The sequence below is a fragment of the Protomyctophum bolini genome (assembly GCF_963924005.1).
Source record: "Protomyctophum bolini genome assembly, chromosome: 13".
Classification (NCBI taxonomy): Eukaryota; Metazoa; Chordata; class Actinopteri; order Myctophiformes; family Myctophidae; genus Protomyctophum; species Protomyctophum bolini.
This window is the reverse complement of record NC_137874.1, coordinates 38,177,414-38,196,326: the sequence shown is the minus strand read 5'-3', so window position 1 is coordinate 38,196,326 and position 18,913 is coordinate 38,177,414. Positions and strand designations below refer to the sequence as shown.

Below are 18,913 nucleotides of genomic sequence, written 5' to 3'. Positions count from 1 at the left end.
TCTTAATATATATTGTGCATAATATTACACCACTCGACAATTATTACACCCTGATTATGACTCAAGAGCCCTCCTAGCGGACAGCAGTGTAATAACAGACATCCTGAATTAGCACACTTCTTAGTTTCGTTTTCCTATCATCATTGACTGATGACTCGCCTCACCAGGCTTTCCAAACAAGGAGCGTCTCTCCGACTCGGCGACTCCCACACACAGTCCCACTTCCGACGTTCTCCAGCATTCAGTCAGTCAGTCAACAACGTACGTGTTGTCATTGTTGTGGCAGTCAGATATAGTTTAATATCTATCATTCTTTCACAACTCAACCCAGACTCAGATGGGCCATGGCAGCCGCAGAGATCCAAATAACCAGATTTATCTGCGCGAACAACGGCTCGGTGAACGTCGACGAGTTGGTGGCTAACGTCGCCCTGCAGGAGAACGTCAGAGAGATCATCTCTAACCGGGAGAAGTTCTGTCGAGCAGTGCTCAACGGGCACCAGACGGTGATCTCAAAGACCTCTCTGAGAATCTGCAGCAGAAGCAACTGTCATGGATGTCCCAGCCTACACCTGTGTAAGAAGTTCCTGCTTGGAGACTGTGCGTTTGGACGGGGGAGGTAAGGTTGGTTCTATTGTTCTTCTTCTCGTTGTTGGAACATTAACTATCTTTTTAAATGAACGAATTAGTAGTATTTTTAAGGCTAATTCAAGGTCGAGTTTTGTTTTGTCTATTAAACTGATCTTCAGCTGTCACTAAAACTTTAATAACGTCCTAGCCATTATGGTTCACCGCGGGACTTCACCCTGTTTTACACACCTTGCTACATTTACAACTTTAAGGTCCACAATAAATATAAAGGTCTCATCCCAGAGCCACGGATGTTCTAATCCTCCCCGGGTGGGTATTAGAACCCGCATCATACGTACTGTTTAATAAAATGCATTTAAATCTGAAAGGTGGCCACTTTATCATAGAGTTATAATGTAATCACAGTGCAATACACCTCCCAACCGATAGGGTCGCGTAGATGAAAGGACGGTGGAAAAACAATGAGAAAATGGCCACCGATCTGATAAAAATGCTTTTTATACAATAGGGAAGATATGATGTGTCTTTCTTACAGGACTCTGTGGATTAATTTACCTAATTGCCTTGTTGAAGTTGCTGTTGAAATGAGTAGGAGATCCAAGCAGGCACATTTCCTTCTTTCTCTCTCTGTGTGTGTGTGTGTGTGTGTGTGTGCATGTGTGTGTGTGTGTGTGTGTGTCTAACATTTCAGCTAACACGGCCCTGATGTCATTGTTGTAAATGAAAACCATAGAGAGGTGTTCCTTTGACTATAGCCTGGAAGAAGCCTTTCTAACCAAAGTGCTGAAGTATCAGCAGCTAGTGCAGACCATCTCACAGCTAGGCTACAGATGTAAACTTTCCAAAAGGAGATCCAGGCAGTTAGCGAGGTATTGCTGAAGTTTCAGCCATTATAGGAAGCCGCTCAATTTGGACGAGGCGTGGTTTCCTTTATCCATGATTTAGGTTTGCTACCCTTTGTCCGACATGTCAGCTGTACTAGTGTATGTAACGATACTTTGCCGTCCATGCACGTTGTAACTGGCTGTCTCTCCCACTGTCAAACTGCACTGCATGGCAGTGTTTATGTCCTTTGTACAAGGTATTCCTGTACTACTACTTCTTATTATGTGGACATAAGTAAACATTTCGCGTGCGTGCGCCAGCCAGTTGACCCTTAAAGGCTCTATTGCCTCTGTCAACAAGTTACCACAGGTGGTCTATTTTGAAAGCATTCTTGAGTGATAAAAGTCACTGTCCGCTATATAGCAGGATGAACTCACAGGTTTAAGCAGTTTCACCCTTGTCTAAAAATCTTACGTGCCTAAATGTATTATCTGCAGCTAGCCTTTACTTTTTGGAAACGGCACTGCAAAATGGTTTTTTGCCACTGTTTTTGGATGGCTTTGGATGACCCCCTTTCTACCAATGCAGGGATACCTCCATATGGAACCTCTTCTCAGAGCTAAGAGCGAGTATAGTGAGATTCCAAACGGCGCTAGGAATTGACAAACAAGTTTAGAACAACAACAACAACAACTAACTACTACTTCCTTTAGGACACCATGTCGGTTCGGACACGACCTGAACTCCTCCCAGAACTCGCCGGTTCTGAGAAGACATGGCCTGACGTACCTGACCCTGAACGAACTGCGTTCCTTGCTGCTCCAGAACGACCAGGGCCTGCTTCCGGCTGTAAGTATGAATGAACTAACCAGAACGACCAGAGCCTGGTGCTTCCGGCTGTCGGTATGAATGAACTAACCAGAACGACCAGAGCCTGGTGCTTCCAGCTGTCAGTATGAATGAACTAACCAGAACGACCAGAGCCTGGTGCTTCCGGCTGTCAGTATGAATGAACTAACCAGAACGACCAGAGCCTGGTGCTTCCGGCTGTCAGTATGAATGAACTAACCAGAACGACCAGAGCCTGGTGCTTCCGGCTGTCAGTATGAATGAACTAACCAGAACGACCAGAGCCTGGTGCTTCCGGCTGTCAGTATGAATGAACTAACCAGAACGACCAGAGCCTGGTGCTTCCGGCTGTCAGTATGAATGAACTAACCAGAACGACCAGAGCCTGGTGCCTCCGGCTGTAAGTGGCCTGCATGTTCTTGTTTGCAACGCATTAATTACTAATTAGCCTATTTATTTATTTTTAAAGTGCATAAACTGATGGATCAACGTGTAGAGGAAACTGAATTTAAATTGACTGGAATATTGAAATGCATTAAAACAAAAAGAAAAAAAACGTTCTGAAGTGCGTGCGTGTGCGCGGTCTTGTGTCTGAATAGAACAACAATAGAGGGTATGCGCATGTATGAAGTTAATGGCAAAATGAGTGGCAAAGTGAGTTTAACGTCGTTTAACATCGTTTAATACATCTTTTCTGTTTGGATGTGTGGGCTGTCAAGGCCAGAAAGTAGTTTTTTTTTACACATTCAGCTAAACGCACATACCCTCTATACTAAATATTTGCCTCATGCAGTAGTCTGTTATGTGCCCACCGCCATTTCTCGTCATTTTCTTCTTCTTTAGATATGCTACGACTACAACAACGAGCGCTGCCAGGCGGGTGACAGCTGCCCGCGGCTCCACATCTGCGAGAGGTACCTGAAGGCTCCCTGTAGCTGTCCGAAGGCGCACGACTTCCACGAGCCTCAGCCGCGGAGAACCCTGCAGGACAGAGGGGTGAGCGCCCAGCTGCTCGCCTCCATGAAGTCCGTTTACATGAACAAGCAGACCTTGAACGTCCAGGAACGCCACAACAGCAGCAACAACCACCAAAGCCAACAGCAGCAACGACCGCTATCGCCTGTCGACGGCCTCTGTGCTGCTGCAGGTCAGTGGTGGAAAAAGTATACTCACATTTTTGAGTGGTGCAACCACTCCAAGGAACAGCAATGTCCGTGTTTACCTATGTACCATGAGCACCAGTATATGACTATCGGTACCAGTAGGGGCGCTGTTGTTGCCAGAAACAGAGAGATAGTATTAGTGCTCTATATCCATCTTTCCTGTCCGGCCGTCTTCACTGTAACTATCAATAAAGGCACAAAAGCCAAAAACGTTTACAAAAAAAAAAGTACTTAGTCACTTGTGTCCACCACTGCTCTAGGCGGCATGGCCGTGACGCCTACCAGCGATGGCCCCGCACAGACTGCCAAGCAATACGAGAGACAGAGAGGAAAGCCGAAGAACAACTCGATGAAAGGTAAAGACACAAAGACACTTTCTCAGGCTTTATCAGTTCATCACAGTGGTTTTATTGTGCACTCTCAACAATGTTCGCCAACCTTAATGCATGTTCGAACTAACGGGACTTCGGATCTATGGGCAGTTCCCGTCCCCGGACCACTGGTAGAAAACCACTGGTTTATCAGTTGTATAGGGTAAGCTATTCATTCACAAAGTAATATTTTGTTTTGTTTTGATTTTTCTTTCTTAGATAAAACGGAGATATGCATGTTCTTCATCAAGGGCAACTGCAAACATGCCGGTGAGTAGTAATGAACAGTATATGAAAAGTAATTATTATATTGTGTTGTTTCTAAAGAAAAAAATGTTTTAATAATGTGTTTGATTGAGGGTATTCATCTCCATTTAATTGAACCTGTCGCATGCGGGTGGTTTTCTGCTGTTTCAGACCGGTGCTTCAGAGCCCATTCATTTAATTGAACCTGTCGCATGCGGGTGGTTTTCTGCTGTTTCAGACCGGTGCTTCAGAGCCCATTCATTTAATTTAACCCGTCGCATGCGGGTGGTTTTCTGCTGTTTCAGACCGGTGCTTCAGAGCCCATTCCGCACTGCCCTACAGGTGGGAGGTCAGAGACGGACGACAGTGGACTGCTTTGGAAAACCAGGTGGAGATTGAGAGAGACTACTGTGACCCCAAAAACACATCCAGGTAATAATAAACTTTATTTGTATAGCACCTTTCATACATAAATGCAGCTCAAAGTGCTTCACAGGGCAGGACACAAAAATAGAATACAATAAAACACAAGTAGTTAAAATGATAAAACAATGGCAAAGAACAAAATTGAATATAAGAACATAAAATAAATAAAAACAAATAAAAACACCACATGCAGCAAATCAGTCAGGACAGGGTAGGAACGTGCATATTAAAACTCAACTAAAAGAGGTGAGTCTTGAGTTGAGATTTAAAAATTTCTACAGAGGGTGCGTGTCTGAGCTCGAATAGAAGTTTATTCCATGCTGTTGGGCCGTAGAAGCAAAAAGCTGCCTCACCATATTTCTTTGTGCACATTCTTTTAGGCACTTCAGGTATGTACAGTAAACCCATGCTCGCCCGCCTCGCCCCAAATTATTTTCTGCCTCCAATTAGTTCTGGCATGAGAGAAAGGACAGTGGAGGGGGTTGTGTGGTCCGCGGAGGGGTGGTTGTGTGGTCAGCACTGGTTTGCTTCCCCTGGCCCGGCAGTTTGCTGACTTCCCTGTTGGCCAGGTGTGGCCCTCCCCACGGTGCTGACTGACCTCGGTGATGGCTGCGCTCGGGATTCGTCTATAGCTGGAAGCCTGGAGGAGAGGGGCAGTGACTTGGCCAATCACTGCTGACCAGCCTGACCCGCCAACTGGAGAGTGTAGTGGTTGAGGGTTGAAACACTCTAAGAAGGTCCACCTCTCTTCCAGGCCAAGGCTTCATCCATTAGAAATGGATTATATTCGCATCTTTGATGTATTTACAAACTGAGGTTACGTTCAGGAATAAAACCAGGCAGAGCAGTTACGCCGTTACGACGTTGTTTTTAATTTGAAGCGAGCGTTCTGATATGCGTAGTGTGTAATGCCTATATGTACTAGTTTTAACACATAATATAATATTCAAACTTTATTTACATAGCACCTTTCAAAGTCGTGTTGCAAAGTGCTTTACATAATGAGATTATCATAGGGTTAGGGACATTCACGTTGTCATGGTGCACAAAACTAAACAAAACACGATGTAACCCCTCCCTTCCTCATAACACTCTCTAACATGCACACACACACACACACACACACACACACACACACACGGGCAGAGCTTTTCCAAGCACCATTGCTCTAGTTAGCATACAGTACACTGCCACATTGCGGGGGCGGCGGTTTCTCAGGGGTAGAGCGACCGGATGGGAACCGCAAGGTTGCCAGTTAGAACCCGGGCTCATAGAGCTGGGGCCTATTTCACGAAACTTGGATTAGAGATTAAGCCGGGCTTTAACACATATCCTGGCTTAATATATCCTGGATCAGTGCTTAACCGGTTTCATGAAAGATGGTTGATCTTGCCAGATTAACTTAACCAGTTAACCTGGATATGTTGAGGCTTGATTCGGTTTCATGAAAGTGATGCTACATTAGTTACCATGGAAACTTATGCTTTGGACTTAGCCTGCTCCGGACCAGGCTAACAGCCAGGTTTAACCTAATCCTGATGTCTTTACTGTTCATTAAGCAGTCAAACTGATCACAAACCAATGATGTTTTCCAGATTTATTCAATTATTATGGGTTAATGTTGCCTTATTTGTATCGGTCTGCATTCAAGGACTAATTTAAGCACTATATAAAATCAAATAGCCAAAATATATAGGCTGCACAACATCATGACAGCTTGTGAGCTTGTAGATCAGCTGCTTTTGGTGAATGTTTCCCATGAATAGGTTTGCTGTCGTGCAAGTGCACGGTTAAGAATAATTATTATATTATATTATTATTCTTTGTAAAAGTGAAAACTACTAAATATTACCATTACTCATTGTTTTACAACATATTGTAACGTTTCACCCACTACTAGTCCTACATACTTACACCTAGAAACCCCATTCAAACCTATTTAGGTTCATCCTACGGTGGACATGTGTGCCTGAAAAGGAATCTTTTAAATGTTTCATAGTTTTAGAAATATAGTGCTTTCAAATTTGAGACATTTATAGGCAGATAGTGGCACTTCAAAAAATCACTTTCACCTAGAAACTCCATTCACACTTTGTAAAATTCAGCTTACTGTGGAAACACATGCTGGAACTTTTTACTTTGAAATGTTTTGTAGTTTCTGAGTTATTTAACTTAAACGCCCAATGCATTCTCAATGGCAATAGCACAAACTTTGGCATGCTAAATGAACCCATGAACCTATGAACCTCACCAGTCTTGCCCCTGTCTGGAAAACAACCCCCTTCCCCAAAGGTACCTCCCTCAGAGGAGGGAGTTATGGCCAAATATCACAATGTGACAATATCATTATGCTTACAATATTAAGAATTCTGTTTTAAGTTAATAGTAGTGGTAAAATGTAAACTATATTTTTGGGGTAGTTAATCATTCAGTCTATCCACTATTGAGAGTATGTTCTCTCTTTAATTACAGCAGCAGTATTTATTTTAGAAGCTTAAGTCCTTGTATCAGTAAGTCTTGAATAGATTGGTAAAGATAATGAGATATACAGAAGGGGGCTGTAATGCAACTATTAAGGATGCAAACTGCCTTAATACCCCATGAAGAAGAAGGATCAGTAAATCTTTGATCCACAGAAGGGGTCTAGAGACAAAAAGCCAGACTGTCTATTAAGCCAGGCTTGCTGATCCCGGCTCGCCAAATCCGCCAATTCTGAGCCTCGCTTGGCTTTAGTGGAACGGAATAAACCAGGCTGTAAAGATCAGGATTTAAAAAGCCTGGCTTTGGCCTATATCCTGGATTAGTTCATCCAAGATTCGTGAAATAGGCCCCTGGTACCTGCTCCTTCATCACAGATGCAGTCTAAACGTGTATTATGTGATTTCTCCTATACAGTCGCTGTGTCCAGCCCATGTCGTTTATTACTACTGTAATTATCCTATACAGTCGCTGTGTCCAGCCCATGTAGTTTATTACCAGCCTGTGTGATTTCTCCTATCGCAGTGGTTTTCAACCTTTTTCACATCCAAGGCCCATTAATTATTTGGCATTTGAGCCACAGACCACCATGAGATTTTGCCTCTCATACCCAAAACTAAAGAATCTCTTTTTGTTATTGTTATTTTGTCCACAATTCCATGCTGTATTGATGTTGGTACCATTAGGAGAGATAACAGAGCAAACGCTCTCAAGAGTTCAAGATCTAAGAGGGTCCATTTGGTTACGAAACTCTCTTATCATTTAGTTGGGGACCACCTGGAACTCCCTCAAGGACACCTGGTGGTCCGCGGGTTGAAAACCACTGTCCTCTACAGTGGCTGTGTCCAGAGTCCAGACCGTGTTGACCCGTGTGTGATGTCTCCTCTACAGCCGCTGTGTCGTGTGCTTCGACACCATGACCCGCGGGCCCAACGGAGTGCGGCGCCTCTCCACCGTCTCCTCTGTTCTGGAGCCGACCTTCATCCTCACCACGGACTGGGCCTGGTACTGGGAGGACGAGTCCGGAGCCTGGAACCAGTACGCTTCAACCGTGAGTTGAACGGCCATTAACCCATTTAGGCCTGACGTCGAATTTTTTATTTTATTATAATAATCTGAAAAACCTCCGCCTGACGCCCATCTGAAAATGTGTTGTTCCAAGGACCTCCCCAGAAGCAAAGATTTGAGTTAAAAAACTGAAACTGTGAAAGAATATATATTCAAAGATTTGAGGCACATTTTCAAGACTTTTCAAAAATAACACGCTCTGACGAACACACACACACGCACCCCCCCATAGCCCCATAGAAGTCCATGTATTTGGGCCCAACTTTACCTAGACTGTATCCTGCTACCCTAATAGACAGGGGTACATAAGCACAGTGGCCGTTTATCCAACAGCTTTCTCCGACCGAACCACACTTTTACCACACATCTCTATATGCAAAATAAATTCGGCACACTCCCAGAATACATATAGGCTACATTTAATTGAAAGAAATGTCTTAATTACTCTATAAATATTGTTTTACATCACCACACGATCCCATGGGACAACTTTCTGTGACGTCAAAATCGTCATGTTTGCCAAACTCTCCACCAGCACAGAGCCTCCTCCCCCTTTCACTGCTCCTCTGTGCTGTGTGTGACCGACCCACTGTACTACTAAACGGACTCGCCCACTCTACAAACAACAACAACGTGAACAACAAAGTGAACAAACAAGACTCATGCTTGCCACCGCCAACAACTGGACTGGAATACATCATGCCACGACGAAAACGCTCCGCACTTTCTCAATACACGCCAAACGTTTGCGAGCCAGTCACGCAAAAGAAACCAAAACAGGTCATTACAGCATGTTGCATGCGTGTGCTTCTCAGCTTCTCCAAACATTTGCCTGTGCGTGCTTCTGTGCGTGCTTAATCATTTGCACGCCCGTGCATCGTTTGTTCTTTCTGTGCTTTTCCCAAATCACATCGTGTGTGTGTGTGTGTGTGTGTGTGTGTAAACATTTGCCTGTGCGTGCTTAATCGCTTGCACGCCCGTGCATCGTTTGTTCTTTCAGTGCTTTTCCCAAATCACATCGTGTGTGTGTGTGTGTGTGGCGCGTCGCCCTCCAGCTGCAATTGCGAGTGTGCGCAGATTTGAACCCAAACTCACGCACTATCCATGCACATTATTAATACTCGCCTATATTTACTACATCGCCCTGTGTGTGTGTGTGTGTGTCGCGTCGCCCTCCAGCCGCAATTATTACTCGCCTATATAACGACACTTTCACCCAGTATGAAGCTAAATGTGGAAGCCGTGTGTGTCACACCAAAACTGGTGACCTATACAATCCTGTAACGCCGTGCATTCTGTGCTTGCGTGCGCATTTCCCAAATCTCAGTGATTTATCCACACATCGCTCTGTGTGTGTGTGTGTGTGTGTGTGTGTGTGTGTGTGTGTGTGTGTGTGTGTGTGTGTGTGTGTGTGTGTGTGTGTGTGTGTGTGTGTGTGTGTGTGTGTGTGTGTCGCGTCGCCCTCCAGCTGCAATTGCGAGTGTGCGCTGTGTGCAGGGCACACTACTGAGTTTCAAAACACAGCTGAAACATGAAGTGGAATCTTTTGTTTGTGTAAAAAAAAAAGGGAATATCAACAAAACATATCTGTTTATTGTACACAATGCAATATTGAATGCAATGATATGGTGTGTCCTGTAAGCCCATGTGGGCTGGGCGCCTTTGGTGCATGACACAAAAATAAAGAAATCTATCTATCTATCTATTCAGGCCCATTCAATTAATCTATCACTACATTAGTTGCCTGTTCAAACTAAACTACACTTTATGAAATCATTGTTGCAGCCTACACACATATATTCAGGCCCATTCAGAACACATTTCCCAAATCTCAGTGATTTATCCACACATCGCTCTGTGTGTGTGTGTTGGCGTGTGTGTGTGTCGCGTCGCCCTCCAGCTGCAATTGCGAGTGTGCGCTGTGTGCAGGGCACACTACTGAGTTTAAAAACACAGCTGAAACATGAAGTGGAGTCTGTCAACTGAACTCCCGCAATTTCTTTCTTCCCATATTGCGCTGCAACGACACTGGGATGAGGCCCCCGAAGGGGGCCGAAATTCTAGTTACCTTAACTGGTTCATGGCCAACGACGTGTTTTTTGACGTGGTATCAACTAATCCCTCAAGGCCAAGGACGTTGTGGACGTGGTAGACAATAATTCCAAAAAAAATTAATAAAATTATCATTTTTTTCCGATTTTTTTCTCTATGTGAATCGCGGCAAAAAATCTGATATTTTGGGACTTTCTGGGCTCGATTTGGGTGATTTTAGACTAACTTATGATGAAGCTATTGTTAGCCTAGCATTCCGAGAGAGTGAGGCTATCTTGTAGGGGACAATCTTTTACTTCTTGTTTACTCCCTTGAACAGGAAGTGATGTCAAGAGATTTGACTCTAACGGCATTTTCAGCATAATGGTGCTTTCCCGCCATCTGGTGGCAGTTTTGGGTGTTACAGTTAAACTGCCGGATTATATATATATAATTTATTTAGACCGCTGTTTTTTCTTTTTGCATGAAAATGACGAATTAAGAAATGGGGCATTGGCCAGCATTGGCCAGCTTTGGCGACTTTTTGAATGGCAATCGAAAAATGTGAGATATGACCACAATGGCATGAAATATCTCATTTTAAAGCTGCATGTCTCTACTTCACAATGAAAGAAAAATTATGACTCTAGCATATTCCATTGTTTAGTAATAAGCATTTTAATACACCTTGGTTTTCAGTGAACAGTGAAACCAAGTTGTACTAAAATGCTTATAAGTCAACGAAGGAACATGCTAGAGTCATAATTCTTTTTTCATTGTGAAGTAGAGACATGCAGCTTGAAAATGAGATATTTCATGCCATTGTGGTCATATCTCACATTTTTCTATTGTCATTCAAAAAGTCGCCAAATCTGGCCTAAGCCACAAAAAGATGTGATTTAAGGCTGGGAATAAGAGGGTTAATAAACATGGTCATGAATACTTTTTGCTTCCAGTCACTAGTTTAAAGTCTCATTTCTAATGTCATAATATTCTTTTTGGAAAATTATGGTCCCATTTATTAAAAAAATTACCATAAAGTCGCGCATGTTCTGAGGGGCGTGGCTACCGTTACAGTCTATGAACGGGATCCCCCACCCACTCGAGTCAAAATAAAAACCAACGAAGAAGAAGGGGGGAAGTCCCGCCTCGTTGTCTGGGCCAGCCAATGGGCCAGCTGGGCCCAAACGGATCTAGAAAGATGGCGACTTCCATTGCAAGGACTGACAGGCTTCATTTTACGTTCATATTAGACGCTTTGTCCATATTTTTTACAGTCTATGGTGTGTGCGTGTGCGTGTGCGTGTGCGTGTGCTCTCCAGAGCGTCAGCAGTGCAGAGCTGGAGCAGAAGTTCCAGAACGATGACAAGGCTGAGGTGGAGTTCACCGCGGGGTCACAGACATACGTGCTAAGTTTCCAAGGTCAGAGGTCCAAGGTCATCATATAGCATATAGACACAAATCTGCCGGTTCTCAAAAGGCAGTGATATAGTCTGGCCAGGGGAGGCTAGCGGTCTGGGCCCATGTACTGTATGTCATTTCTAACTATTACAATAAATATATTGTATTACCATTTATTATTTTCTTTTTCCAGATATGATCCAGACAAACAAACGGTATGGCACTAAGAGGCTGTTGAGAAGACGACCTGTCTTTGTTTCTTCACATGACGCACACGTCATAAAAACAAGGTAATGTATTGAATGTCCTTTTTATGAAGTTCAGGTGTGGCCCCGCACAACACGGGTAGGGCCCCGCACACCGTTCCATCTTACAAAGAATGGTGTGCGGCCCTACCTGCTTCCATGATTGGCCCTGCACCCACTGTTGAAGTGTAAAAAGGGGCAGGAGCCTATCTCCTGTTTCTGTAGCCATGAGGCCCATAGGGGCAGGAGCCTATCTCCTGTTTCTGTAGCCATGAGGCCCATAGGGGCAGGAGCCTATCTCCTGTTTCTGTAGCCATGAGGCCCATAGGGGCAGGAGCCTATCTCCTGTTTCTGTAGCCATGAGGCCCATAGGGGCAGGAGCCTATCTCCTGTTTCTGTAGCCATGAGGCCCATAGGGGCAGGAGCCTATCTCCTGTTTCTGTAGCCCTGAGGCCCATAGGGGCAGGAGCCTATCTCCTGTTTCTGTAGCCATGAGGCCCATAGGGGCAGAATTATTGTGTATTGGGGGGCCGCACAGCGTGCGCGCAGAGCGCAAAAAAATGGTAATACATTTGTGCACAGTATAGCACAGGGTAATGTATGTCTATAAAGTATGCTACCTTTAAATAGATGTAGACCTATTTGACAGTGCATAAACATAATTGCCTTGACATTAACTGACGAGCGTTAACGAGCACATGCTGTTGAATACGCCTGCCCTAGATATTGACAAAATAGTTTTGTAAATGTTTACTTAAATCTTCCTTTTTCTCCAGCCGAAGACCTGCACGGAATCTGTCAAACTTCACAGCTCTGCCGGGACACTGGGACAAGTCCCAAACTCCCGAAACGGGATACAAGGTATTTTACTGCATTCGTACATACAATAAACTGTAATTTAGTAAAGTATATTTACCCCAAATGAGATCAAGAGCCACTGAAATCTTAAATGATCACATCATTTTGATCATTTCTGTCTTCACATCCGTCTGGATTGGCTTTCACCACAGTGTGTTGTTACCCATAGCTTATACATGTAATACATACTTAATCTCTGCATCTCACAGTTTCATACTCACTTCTAAACTCTAAAACGAATATTAATCTCTGCCAATTGAGCCGTGTTGACTTCGTCGACTAAAACTATTAGTCGACTAAAACTATTTGTCGACTACCTTTTTTCACTGATGAAAACTAAGTAAAAACTAAGCTATGATAACTAAAATTAGGACTAAATATATTGTCAATTTTGTCAACGGATACAAACTAGACTAAAATGTTAGGGAGGTGTTCAGGTTCAAGGTTGTACTTTATTGTTACATCTTGTGTACAGGTATATGAGAGTAAAACGTATTTTCGTTTGGCTTCCTTCAGACACTGCAGCAGCATAGATAACATAACCGCAAACACAGCAAACAAAGAGATAGAATAAAGAGTGCAAGAAAGAGCGAGCAAACAAACGAGACTAAAAAAGAGTATCATATGTACGTACGTGCATGTTTTCCATGTAGTAGCAAAAGTTGGGTAAACCTTTTGTGAACAGCTTCACAGTAGCTCATATTCCATATACAGTATACAACAATTTTTATTTAGAAAGGTGCAATGTTCCATATATACAACACATTTAACACATTTAATTTAGTGGAGAAAAGATTCAGTAGAACTAAAAGACAAGTCATTTTGTGTTTGGTTGTGTGGTGCCGTCTGTCATGCGCCGAAAGTACCCGATAGATAGCAGGTAGATGTATTCTAGCAGTAGTAGTTCAGTGGTGTTTCCTCCTTTTTGGGGAACATTATAACTAACATGTCCTCTTTTCCCCTCCCAGAGAGTTGCCCTCGCGACCGCCACGGCGGAATACAAGGAAATCGAGGGTCTATTCTGCAACACCATGACGGGAGTGGACATTCTGCACATCGAACGCATTCAGAACAAAGCTCTCTGGGAAGCCTTTCAGTTGTACGTACTTAAAAAAAAACACAAACCCGAAACAACACTTAATTGGCCCGTCATATCCACGCTTTTCTTTGTTACAGCTGAACTGCCATATATATATATATATTTTGACCAAAATGACTTCATAACTATAATGTTCTGTATAGGCTGAAGGACCAACGGAAGAGGAACAACGGAGGTCAGAACGTGGCCGAGAGGAAGCTGTTCCACGGGACGGACCCCCAGCACACCGACACCATCTGCCTCAACAACTTTGACTGGAGGATCTGTGGCACGCACATGACTGCTTACGGGAAAGGTAGGTTGAGTGTTCAAGTTTATTTTTAAGGGCTTTCCAGACGGGAAGAGACTTGACGCGCCAGACCTCGGTAATTCATTTTCAACAAGAGGCAAGAAATCGAGGGGCATTGACGCAAGCGAGCGCGGCCCTGTGCAAGTGTCGCGTGCGATGTGCGTTCTCGTTTGTGCACGCGCCCGCAGGCGATCCAGGCGACGACAACAGCTGCATCACTCGTTCATCGTCTGAAAAGCCCATTATGCTTGCCTGGCATCTCTGTTCATTTCATACTAGGTAATTTAACTATAATTACTTTTGCTTGAAAGTATTATAATGTTTGAGTCACTATGCTAACACAGTAATATGTTTCAGTATTACCACTATAGGAAATGTGGGGATCCTTGACGTGAAAAAAAAAGTACGACCGATCCAGATTTTCCATCTTCTCCCACAACTCTGTTCCAGGGGTCACCAACATGTCTGACTTATGTTGTCCAAATTCTGGCAGATTTTAGAGTTTCATTTTCACACACTTCACACCCATTATGATGTTCTTATTTAGATCATAACACCCACTTACTGAATGTCAAGTCTCCAGGTTTTCTTCAGAATATGAATGACAATTATTTATTATGACACTATATGGCACATTAGGAGTCCAACTAGTGGTTCTGAAATGTTTTATTTGCAAAGACCCCCCAGACCTGTTCTGGTCATTCAGGGCTATCGATTTATGTGTTTCTGTCCACTCATTTTGTTTGTCCGCGGCAAACATGGAATGTTGACCCAAATGTCCACCGCAAGCCAACGTGGCGATGTGACCCCTGCTCTGTTCCAATTCAGTATTTTAGCTGTGACGTGAGCGCCCCCTCCTGAGATACTTCCGGGTCCTACTTTTGTGTCGCTTTTGTGTCCCCATGGAGTTATACTGTGACGCTCCGTCGGACTAAATCTGAGACGAAAACAACCACGAAAGTCTAATTTTACCGCTTTCCTTGCAACAACAAAGCTGCGCTGCTCTCCCAAATCTGGCTGTGACAGGCCGTCTGCCCCACGTAGCCTACTATCGCCATTTTATTTTATTGTGTCAACTAAATCCTCATTAATGCAAACTAGATTCAACATACTAAAGCCTGCACACATTCTAAATATGCCCCCGAAATATTTTACCGAGCAAATGGACTGTTGCCACTTTCAATAATAATGATAATAATAGTTTTTATTGTATCCACATCATATATTTTTGTTATCATGGACACTTGTACAAACATTAATAATTCTACTCGAGTTGGAAGCATTAAGACCCATTTTAACCCTCAATGGCTTCCTTTCTGAAAAATAACGTCATTGTAAAAAGATTCACACGTTTAGATATTCTATTTACAATGAGATGAGGATGGGAGCTGGTGCCACTTGGACCCGGACGTAACGTAGCACTACAAAATGACGCCAGACTAAAATACTGAATAACCCCATGCAGGCAGCTACTGACGTCAGACTAATGACGCCAGACTAAAACACTGAATAACCCCATGCAGGCAGCTACTTCGCCAGGGACGCCATGTACTCTCACAACTACACGGGCCAGTCCGCCGTCAAGTTCATGTTCGTGTCGCGTGTGCTGGTGGGCGACTACACCGTGGGCTCCTCCCACTACGTCCGACCGCCCTCCAAGGACGGCGGCGACACCGTCTTCTACGACAGCTGCGTGGACCGCGGAGACGACCCGTCCATCTTCGTGGTGTTCGAGAAGCAGCAGATCTACCCCGAGTACCTCGTCAAGTACCAGCTGCAGACCGCCACGTCCTACTCGTCTGTACAGCACAGCTACTCGTCTGCACAGTACAACTACGCGTCTGCACAGAACCGTACACCCGCTGCTGCTGCGCCCAGACCGGCACCTGCACCTGCACCTGCACCTGCAAATGAGTGTATCATTTTTTGAATGTGACACAGAAGGGGTCGTCAATATGTCCTTATACACGGACAAATGTGTCCGAGGCCAAAGACTTGTTCATGTGAAATATTTGGCAAATGTTTGATTTACACACCATTATAATGTTATAATTTTGATCACATGACACTGATACATACATGACACTATGGAGTCCAACTAGTACTGCGCCCTGCAGTTGGAGATAATAATGTAGTCTATGTCAAGGGTTCTCAACCCGTGGGTTGCGTAGCCAAATTATTTTGAGGGGTCCCCAAATTATTTTCACAAAAAAACAATGTGCAACTGAATGGCTGAAAAATGGAAATTTAGAGTTGACATATTTATTGATGTTTTTTCACTATTATTAAGGTTATTGTAGCAGTCAATTTGTATTGGTGGTGGGGAGGGGGGGGCGGGGGTCGCGAGACATGGCCAAAGCATTTTCCCCAGCCAAAAACGTTGAGAACCCCCTGGTCACTCCACAGCAGATGTGTCATTTATAGTGATAGAACAAATTAAGAAAATCCAGCAGATTTAGACACCAAACTCCTTCAGACTGAATCTAGATGAAGATCTCTCCCTGCAGTGCTACCTAGGACTGCCACATTGAATGGTTGTGTATTATGTAAGGCTGTTGTTGTGTGTAGGCTGGCTTCATAATTTCAAATGTAACACTGTGTGAACTTTATAGTTCTGTTAATGTCCACGTCCTACCAATGCCATGGTGAGGTCATCGATTAGTAACTCAACCAGCACCTGCGCTGAACTGATTCGGAGTTGTTTATCTGTGATCCACCCTTATACTGTAGCACTGATGAAATGTTTGCTAATTTTAACTCCCTATATAGGCACAGCAATTTATGAGCATATCAAAATAAAAATAAAAGCTATTTTCTTAAGCCTCGGTCTAAGTGAGCGAGTCTTTTTTCTGTCACTTTTCTCCTGTTTTTGAGACCACCGCTTCTGCAGTTAACTTCAAAAACTAAGACACAACAGTTCCCCCTGTCCTGTAAATTTTAGTTTATGTTTTTTTTATTAATTTTTTTTTTTTAATTATGTTAATACAATTGGGGTGGTTGTATTTTGTCTCCATGCTCTTCTATTGAGACATTTAGATCATGTCAAAGGTCAAAAGTCATGTCTCACCTGGAGACGAGATCTAGCACACATTTTGGCCTGAAGGTCAGTATTCTGTTTATCCCCTGAGCAAGCAGGCAGGCTCTATTATTAGCTCAATGGTAAAACATTTGAGCTCTTGCAGGAAACCGTGTTTAAATCCGGCGTAGAAGAGGAAAGTTACATACCGTAGTGCTGCTTTAACTTATAGAAAAAATCACACCCGTGTGAACTGAGTGTTGCAACTCCCCCCCCCCCCTCCCCTCTCTCTCTCGCTCTCTCTCTCTCTCTCTCTCATTAGCAGGCAACAGTGTAGCACTCTCTCTCTCTCTGTGTTTCTGGCACAACAGCGCCCCTACTGGTACTAATAGTCATACTGGTGCTCATTAACGTCACATAGGCGGACACATAGGTGAACAACACATAGATACGGACATTGCTGTTCCTTGGAGTGGTTGCACCACTCAAAAAAACACACACACACACACACGCGAAAAAAGTTGAAATACGTAGGCTATATATATACAGATTTTCAGCAATATTTACATAGCATGAGAATATGACATTACTACAGTGCTCATCACTGGTGACACTGTGAACTTGCCAGCAGAGAGAGAATGAAATGCCGCGTCCGAGTCGATCGATTTGGAAACGCACTGCAGTCGTCCTTGAGCCTGATGGAGTGAGACGCCAGCAGCCCTGAGTCCCCCCCCCCCCAAAAAAAAAACACCATTTAATTATCCTGACAAGCCCTGTCTGTCCCGTGTCCTTAGAGGAGATGGAGGGGAGAGACAGAGAGAGAGAGAGAGATGGGGGAAAGATAGAAGGGTGGAGAGAGGAAGAGAGCGATGGGGAGAGTGAGTGAATGAATGAATGAGTGAGTGAGTGGGATAGAAGTAGGAACTGGAACACTAAATGCTGATAACTGTGTTACTTTCTCCTAAGTGAGTACGCCTTGCACGAGCTACAGTATGAGGCCCATATACAGTAGGCAGGAGCCTACTGTATATCTCCTGTTTGTAGCATGAGGCAGCTTGATGTACACCCAGACAGTACTATCTCCATTGAACCCTCAAACTGTCTACTAAAGCTACTATCTCCACCACCTCTCTACCCTCTCATGCAAGTAATTGACAATATATAAACTCACAACACCAACTTAATTTACTGACAATTGTATAGGCCTATTATTCATTTCCTGGAAAATGAACATTTTGGAGTTAGGTGGTTTCTTCCCCGATAGTAGAGATATATAACTTACTAGGCTTACCCTACCTTTTAAGTCATTTTCGTCCGAAAATATTTTTTGCAATGTTCTGCTTTTGCTTTTTGGTGTTCCTGTGAAATGCACAGCTGTAGGAAAGAACAAGACCGGGTCACACAATATCCCGACTCAACCAACCAGGGAACTCACATCCTGAACGTCAGTGTCAGATTGAGATTAATGCGATGTCTGGATTAAATGAGACAAGCAGACATTGTCTTACAGAATAAAAGTGGCTCCCGGGGATCACAAATGCAGTGTTTGACATTGATTATACAGGGAAATATAACACGGAAGAACGACTTTGGCTTTTAGTCATTTTAACCTCGTAAATAGCCTTTGGCATCTGCTATGGAGCAGTGTCACCTAGAATATAGTGTTTGGCACGACGGCTGGTTGAAATACAGCCAACATTATAATTGGAAAGTCAATATTAATTTAATCAGACCATTACGTGATGTTAGCCCATGAATTTGTACTTACACGATACTTAATGGGCTTCATGCCTGCTAGCAGAAATATCAGCAACAGAGATTTCCACTTCTGTTGTGAGCTTGTAGACAGCCTATTTCCGGCAAAGAGATTTGGTGTAAAGAAGAGATCTTCAATATTTTATTTATTGTATTTTATTTATTTAAGGGGTCAAGCCCCAAAGGGCATAATAGTTCCTTA

The 18,913-nt window shown here is 43.7% G+C and overlaps 1 protein-coding gene across 1 annotated transcript; it reads left to right on the top strand.

Moving 5' to 3' along the window:
• The first annotated feature begins 204 nt into the window (after window positions 1-204).
• On the top strand, window positions 205-16,858 carry LOC308326752 (protein mono-ADP-ribosyltransferase PARP12-like). Its single transcript, XM_080779771.1, has 13 exons — window positions 205-619; window positions 2,130-2,265; window positions 3,109-3,412; window positions 3,689-3,784; window positions 4,019-4,069; window positions 4,351-4,477; window positions 7,841-8,000; window positions 11,371-11,470; window positions 11,643-11,739; window positions 12,471-12,555; window positions 13,521-13,651; window positions 13,795-13,946; window positions 15,464-16,858. Exons 1-13 carry the CDS (start codon window positions 345-347, stop codon window positions 15,868-15,870), a joined length of 2,121 nt encoding a protein of 706 aa, XP_080635897.1. The 5' UTR covers window positions 205-344; the 3' UTR covers window positions 15,871-16,858.
• Window positions 16,859-18,913: the final 2,055 nt, after the last annotated feature.